Genomic DNA, 8,328 nt, shown 5'->3' on the forward strand with positions numbered 1-8,328 from the left:
GTTTGATAGAACTGGCTGGAAGACCTGCCAAGAGAGCGTTGCAATAGTCTAGCCTGGACAGAACAAGAGCTTGAACAAGGAGCTGTGAAGCATGTTCTAAAAGAAAGGGCCTGATCTTCTTAATGTTGAATAAAGCAAATCTGCAGAACTGGACAGTTTTAGCAATGTGGTCTGAGAAAGTTAGCTGATCATCAATCATAACTCCAAGGTTTCTGGCTGTTTTTTTAAGGAGTTATGGTTGATGTGCCTAACTGTATGGTGAAATTGTGATTGTGAAACCATGGGTGTGGTGGAACCACAAGCAGTTCTGTCTTGACAAGGTTGAGTTGAAGGTGATGGTCCTTCATCCAGCAAGAAATGTCTGTTAGACAAGTTCTGTGCAGCTCTCTTCGGATCATCAGGACAGAATGAGAGGTAGAGTGGAGTGTACGGTGGCTGAGAGAAGCTCAAAGCACTGCAACTTCAGAAAACACATGCAAATAGAAAAAGCACCAGCAAATCAAGAAAACATCAGGTGCTGCAAATGCTCACAACACAAACAAATAAAAAAACACGATGCAAATAGAAAAAAAAAAACACCTGCAATTTAAGAAAAAACCTTCAATCAATTTGACAACACATGCGCTGCAAATGCACACAATGCAAACAAATAAAGAAACAGAAACAGCCTGCAAATAAACTTCTTTATTTGGTTGTGTTGTGAGCATTTGCAGCACCTGATGTTTTCTTGATTTGCTTATGCTTTTTCTATTTGCAGTGCTTTGAGGTCTCTCGGCCACCATATGAGTGTCATCAGCATAGCATTCTATATTCCATGTGATTAAGCATACAGTAAAACAAACTTGAATCTGTGATGTTCAATGTCGATTTTTCAAATAAATACATACAACATTCCCTCTTCCCAGCTGTTTTAATAAGGGTAAGTATTTCTACTACTGACGTAGATTCATTTAGCCCATTTTCATCCATGTATCTGATTTTTTGACCTCATAATCAAAATGTCACAACTCGTTATTACAGTGAAAATAAGGTGACACATGCCTGACTTCTCCACTCATTTATCCCCAATCACTAATCCATGCCTTACATTGTTTTTTTAATAATCCGTCACACTCAGATGTTCATCACAATACAGAAGAAAAGCTCTGTTGCTACTTCCATTTCATTGGGATTTTATAAGATTTTTTTCTTCATTCACGTAAAATCAGTGTTTAAGAGCTGGACATTTGATTCGATTTCCATTAAGATTTTATTATTATGCTTGTTTATAAGCTTGAATTATTCATTAATAAAGGTCTTGTTTGAATCCTTCATAATTATCGATATTAATTTGCACATGACTGGGCACCTTTAAATTGTCTTCATATTGAACCTTAACAATTTACATATTCCTCGACAGAATTAAGATAATGTTCATAATTAAATTCACACCGCAATAATGGAAAACATGTCTTGGATACATCAGTACGTCTCCAGTGATTAAAATCAATCCTGAGAGGACATCCAGAGATAAGAGCCATATTTAATGTGTCTGCACACTGGATTAGGCTTCAGACAGAATCATCATCCTGTTGAAATAACAAATAGAGGTTTAATATGCATATTTATAGTAGACAAAAAAAAGAAGTGTTATGTGGATTTCAAAAAATATCAAGGGATATGAATGGAAAGGATTTACTATTTTACGATTTATTTATTATTTGATGGCATTTAGCACTCATATTTTACACTTGTTGAATTTACTCCATCCAGTGCATCTGTTTAATTATTTACCCTCAGTATGAGTCTAAGCTTATTGTAAAATAAAAACTCAAAATCAAGTTCATAATAGAAGTTCAATCAAAAATGAAGTAAAATGTTTATGCGTGCTCTCTTTGGGAAATGATTTTACTCATTTGAGTTGCCTTTTAAACCCAAAACATGTCATTTATCGCACCCACTAATAAAAAACATACTTATAAGCAATGTATCTTCAGCATGTTACACACACTAGTGATAAATTTGTCTTTACACAGACTGTTTAATGCTGCTCAGAGGTGGCGTAAACGCATTTCCACAGAAATTACAACAGCATGCTTTGATACTAGAGCTGAGCTGGGTTAGAGCAGGCTTAATTGCACCTTTATACATTTTTTTGTTTGTTTTTTTGAGCAGGCACAGAACAGCCTTAACTTGGCTGACGCATTTTAAGGCAACTCATGTGATGTACTCATTTCACTTTACTAAAGAGAGATGCTAGTTGACAGGTTTTACTCTGTGACCCCCAGATTTAGTAAATCTTAAAGATCAATGTGAATGAGTGTCACAATAACAGAACTCTGTCTAACTCTTGATTGGATTAATTTAATAAAAACAGCAGAATTCTAACAAATGCAAAAGATCACTCCAACATGGGAAGAAACTTTGAGACGCACATGGCGAATGATGCAGAATCTTCACATTAACAACAAGTAAATAATAAAATGGAAAAAGAGCTTGTGTAAATGTTGGCAGAGATCTAACGGAGTGCAGCTCAGGGTGTATGATATCAGTGCATATGCAGCAGTGATATGAATTATACATCAGACCATGTGAAACTGTTTTTGCCTACTTAAACATGATAAGAGTGACACATGTTTAATAAGCTACCTTCTCAACTGTCCCATCTCATTTAGTGCTCTAAACAGTGAAGCGACATGATTCATTCAGTTGATTAAATGTCACTTACACACTTACGTCCTTTCATATAACAACACCTAAACCGGTTTAGACTTTGTGAATCTTAGGGAAAATGTCTGCATGGGGACATTTATATTTATAAAAAGAAATATTTTGCACATGAAATGAAGCCTTTTTGTAATTCTGAAATGTTGTTTTGTAATTCCTGTTATTGTCAGTTGTGATTCTTATTAGTTGCTCAGTGCTGTGTATCTTTTACTGGATTACAGTAAAAAAAAAATACCGCACTACAATGATTTTCTTAAAAAATATATATATATTATTATAAGCGTAACAATTGTAATAATAATATTTACATTTCTAATACAATTAGTTTTATTGTAAAGGTTTAATTGTCATGATAATAATCCTTATGGTCTTTAAAAGGCTTCATTTTAATGCAAAATGTAATTTTCTTGTGAGTTTTGTGAGGTTTATTCAAATCCGCCTACCTTACGTTTGAAGTTTTTGTTAACTGCTATCAAAAATGTTACCAAAAGAACAAAAGTGTGTTGACACCCTACTGACATAAATGACTGTATGGTGGATGAATGTGATCAGTGAAAAAAAGTTGACGTATTTGGGTTCAATTTTAAATTCAACTTTCACCTCACCACACCAACAAGAAGATATTCAAACTTCAAACCCCTTCAGACCCCCGCGTAACAAAAAAGATTTTGCAGACAGCAAATTTCAGAGAAACAAAACCCCTTAAACCAACTTGGAAGAAGAAAGACTTGAAGGCACCAGTGATAAGTTTACACACGGATTTCAGATCAAATGAAATTAGACTCCTCACCTGCTATCATTCCATCAAAAAACTGAATTAAATACTCTAGACATATTTTCTTGAGCTGTAAAACTACATATAAAAGATGGGAAAGTCTGCTGAAAGTCACAAGATAAATTACATAAAAAAAACAGTCCTTCAAACATAATTAGCAATTGGTTATTCTGCAAAGTGGAATAGCATTTCATATAAAACAAAATAAATATTTTTTCTTACTTTTTTGGACACAAATCAGTTCTAGTTGTGTCAAATTGCAAAAAAAAAAAAAAAAAAATTGCGCTCACTGAATAGTGTCTTTAGAGCACTGGTGCTTTCAGTTCATCAAGAGGTTCATAGAGAGAGAGAACACCCGAACTGAAGATTGCAGACAACTATTTCCAGCAAGCCCAGCCCTCCAATTACAGCAGTTTGATGGGTTACCCAAACCAATCATCATCAATTAGTTTCCAGAGGTAAAAATATCTTGCAAGGCAGGATTTGAGAGTTGCGCAGAATGAGAGCAAGAAGAAAAAGGGAAAGGAGATTCACCCACACCACAGTTCCCACCCCTAAAAACTGTGTGTCTTCGGCTATACCTTGCTCCTGAAGAGCGGCTTGGCTCCAGGCCCGCAGTACTCATTATAGATGAGTTTGAAGAGGAAGAGGTGGAAAAGCGTGATGAGGGATGCCACACTGAACCAGAAGAGGAAGGGCAGGCCTGGGTACTGCTTGGCCATGTGGTCCTCGTGAGCCAAGATGGCCTTGACGTGCATCGTGTGTCTCAGGTCCTGCAGATGAGTGAGATCAGTGGAGATGTACAGCAGAGGCGTGATGGGCTGGGTCACCATCACCGGAAACGTGTGGCCTCGCAGCTCCGAGGTCAGCTCCACAGGCTCGTTCATGCAGCCGGCCTCGCAGGCGTACAGCTTCACGGGTTTCTCCTGAGGCTTGACGGACACGTGCAGGAAGGGCTTGCCCTCGGCGTCCTGCAGCACGGCCAGGTTGATAAGGTCTTTATTGTAATGGATGCCCCTCAGAGAGTAGCTGTTGTGAAGAACATCTGGGTCGGCTTGGAACTGAAGGTGGTTTTCGGTGAACTGTAGACCGCCGAAACTCAGGACCATGCCTTGCATCATACCGTGAGTGCCTGCCGCCACGAGGACCTTGCATCCTCTCTTCTGGAAGGTCAGGTTCCAGAGATTCACCAGCTGCAGAATCTGAGCCACATTGGTCAGGCGCTCCGGCCACAGGTTCTCGGCGTGCATGGTGGCGTGGCCGCTGAAGCAGTGGTCAGCGTAGTTCAGACTGGACTCCAGGCGCTCCTGCTCTTCTGCGGTCAGACTCTGATCCAGGAGGGGCGCTGTGGAGGTCGACAGAATGTAGTACAGTGTGTTGTTGACTGTGCGACTGGACGGAGTATGGGCGTCTGTGATCTTTCTGATCTCCACACCTGTAAAGCAGCAAAAAAGACTATCAAACATTTACTTTTAAGTTAAACTTTTAGGTTTCCTTTTAGTTCACCAACATTTTTTTGTTTTTATATTTGTGCAAAAAAATAGTCGTATGTGTAAAAAAAAATATTTTTGGCAACATTTTTAGAATCTTCTTATTTCTAAAACACAGAGGTGTAAAAAGTACTCAAATATTATTCTTAAGTGAAAGTACAGAAACTGAGTGAATCTTGGCCAAAGCTACATCTTGTTTTGGGTGAAATTAATTATATTGTACTTAAGTATTAAAAAAAAGAAGTAACCTCGCCCAAAAAAAGAAAAAAAAATGGTTTCATTATATTGAATCATCTTCTCAATGCAAAATGTTTTGTTAGACATTTACTCTTCTACTTCAGATGAACACAAAAAGATTTTTAGGAAGAATAATCCATCTGTAAGAATATAATGCAGCTGTACAGGACGTCCCAAGATGCAACCTTAAAAACGATACAAATGAACACAATGTTAACCCCTGTTAATGAATCAGTGTCCTCTGAAACGAAACGATGGGCCTGTGTAAGGAAAATACTGCAGGGTGAGTAAATGTTGTGCATTCAGCCAATATACTACACAGACAGTTAATGACTATATCCAAACAAACAAAAATAATCAATAGACTTTTATGGGAAAAGCAACTTTGCTACCTTAAATGCTTTTCTAAGATTTAATGGTGGAATTTTGAAGCCAGAAATTTTCCTGATGTCGGCACTGATAGCCTCATGGTTAGTGTGCCGACATAAAGCCTAGCGCAACTGTGCTCGCGGCGACCCGAGTTCAATTCCCATCTCGAGGTCATTTGCCGATCCCACCCCACTCTCTTCACCCAGTGTTTTCCTGTCTGCTCTGTACTGTCCAAAAAAGCCCATAAATATATCTTTAAAAAAAAAAATCCAGATTACAACTGAAGATGAAACGTGTGTTTGATGCGTGAAGACATACATCATTGGTTCTTGCACGTCATTTTGCACGACAAAATAAAAGTGCAAAAAATGTAACGACTACTTTTCAAGTTAAAATAAAACTGTAAGGAGTTGAAGGTACTGTTTTTTCTTCTGAAATGTAATCAAGTAAAAATACAATGGTCAGTTTAAATTGCACTTGAGTAAAGTACAAATCCCCATTAATAATACTCAAGTACAGTAATCCAGTAAAATCATTGATTGTGAAATGAGTAGCAGCACAGACCCTTGGACTGCAGGTTTGTTTATATTATTTATATTACTTACTATATGTGCAACTGAACGAATGCACAAAGCATTTAATCATTATACCGTCGGTGTTATCTCTGTGTTGTTCTAACAACTTGATAGAAAACTGAATTAAAAATACCTCTTCTCTTAGCTTTTACGTTGTCTCTGGCCTCTTTTTAAAACCTTGAAGGCACGAGAGAAATGTTTACACACACATTTTAGATCAAATTGATTAATTGATTTAAGAACTGTACAAGTAAGTATATTTTTTGAGGTCCATACAATGAACCTGAAATGTATATACTGATATTGTTTTGTAAGTGAATAACAATTATGTCAGAGTGCGCTCAATCAACTTGCCAGATATGAAGAGATCCATCCATGCTTGCTGGTGCTCTTGCATTAATTCTTCCACATTGGCTCGGAGGACATCCACCATCTCCCTCTTGACTCCTTCTCTCAGTTTGCTGAGGGTCTCGTCCAGTTTCCCGCCCTCGGTGGGCTCCGAGGTGTGAATCACGCTCACCAGGTTTTCGGAGTATTCAGATTTGGCAGGAACCTGGATCTTGGTGCTCAGCTTCTTCGTGGCCACCACCACCAACACGGTGTCCTTCTTTTCCGTGAGCACCCGTCCCGAGGAGAGCACGAACTCCTTTTCCTCCATCTTCTCCACGGTGCTCCGAAACGACGGCGACTCAATCGAAACCAGGTCAATCGAAACCGGGCGGTCTGTAGGGTTTGATATGTGAACTCTCTGAAGATAAACATTGGGTAGGCTGCGATGGGCAACGAACTCCTCTCGTATGGTGACGCACTCGTGAGAAGAAGCCGTCAGGATGCACCTGCTGGAAAAAACAGAGCCTTTTCTGTACCACAGCATCATTCCCCGGGCTTCCGAGCGCGTTCCCGGCACCTGCATCCGCGCTATCGGCCCGTAGTCTGTTTGGAGAACCGGTGCAGAGCCCGGCTGTGAAGATGAAGCTACCCAGAGTTTGTTAGAGTCCACATCCACCAGAAAATGTCCATTACCGACCACAAACGGGACCGTTTCTTTGGTCTGGGGGGTGAGAACCACTCCCTCCCCTCGGTCCACCAACGACACCCACCTGTGAAGATCAGTCTGCAGACACACCCCCGCCGCTCCTCCAGACTCCCTGGACATGCTGAGAAACCTCAGGAGCCCATCTGAGCTCAAGTACCAGTAGAAAATGAGGAAGAGCAGTAATCCAACCAAGACACGGCGAGCCCAGCTGCTGGAGAGCAGACCTGGCAGCCCCTTTAACCTCTGCTGAAGCCACATGGTCTGTCTTTTGCTCCAAGAGCTCTTTGATGGACTGAACATAAACCACTGCTGTTTTCCTCAGTCGAGGGCGATCACTATAGCGGGCATCAGTGACTTCCTGACAGTAGTGAACGCTGGGAGGGACAAACAGCTCTGAGAAGCATAGCAGTATTGTCTTATCAAGCTAAACTTGAAGAGTAACGCGCGGGAAAATGCTGAAGTAATTTCTTCATTTAACCCTGACGTTACTTCCTCATTAAAGAGCCAAACACGATTCTCCGTGCAAAAACAACTCCGAACATTTGTTAAACGAGCCAAAGAGCTGGTATTTCTTGCAGGGCTGTCGTTGCTGTTCTCAGGCTAGTCAGCTGACCAGTCCAAACATTTCTGCTCGCCCATTCCGCGCTTACTTTACCGCCCCGAAGCAATGTTTGCGTCGCGTAATCGCGTGTTTCTGCTAGAGTTTAGTTATGTCGATGTCGTTCGTTTGCTTTATTTGCTGTGTGTACATGTCACCTCTCAGCCAGCTGACATCTCTGTTTGTAGAAGGAAACCAGCAGGCTGCCGTAAAAATACCGGAAGTGTCGAAGTCCAAGACCTGTCGCAGTTTAAACTGGACTAAGCGTTGCTCTTGGATCAGCCCTTAGCAGCACATCTAACGTCAGTGTAACGTAGTAATGGAAGACAAAACTGATCCTGGACCAGTGTGTAAGACTGACCTGGCAACTTTGTAACGGCTTTACGGCACCGAGTGATGACTGCTGCCCTTGCTGTTTTTTTTTTTTTTAGCTGTGTGTGTGTGTGTGTGTGTGTGTGTGTGTGTGTGTGTGTGTGTGTGTGAAAAAAATAGAATAAAAAATAGTATCTGAAAAAAAAGAAAGACAAAAGAGAGTGCAGTAT

General features: G+C 40.2%; 1 protein-coding gene across 1 annotated transcript; it reads right to left on the reverse strand.

Annotated features, from left to right (window-relative positions):
- Positions 1-895: 895 nt before the first annotated feature.
- Positions 896-8,011, reverse strand: LOC109048041 (uncharacterized protein KIAA2013 homolog). The gene is made up of 3 exons (XM_042730289.1): positions 6,507-8,011; positions 4,063-4,916; positions 896-1,568 (listed from the first exon to the last, which is right to left on the reverse strand). The coding sequence occupies exons 1-3, from the start codon at positions 7,486-7,488 to the stop codon at positions 1,551-1,553; spliced, it is 1,854 nt and encodes a 617-aa protein (XP_042586223.1). The 5' UTR covers positions 7,489-8,011; the 3' UTR covers positions 896-1,550.
- Positions 8,012-8,328: the final 317 nt, after the last annotated feature.

The sequence above is a fragment of the Cyprinus carpio genome, chromosome B8, assembly GCF_018340385.1.
Source record: "Cyprinus carpio isolate SPL01 chromosome B8, ASM1834038v1, whole genome shotgun sequence".
In the NCBI taxonomy this organism is placed as follows: Eukaryota; Metazoa; Chordata; class Actinopteri; order Cypriniformes; family Cyprinidae; genus Cyprinus; species Cyprinus carpio.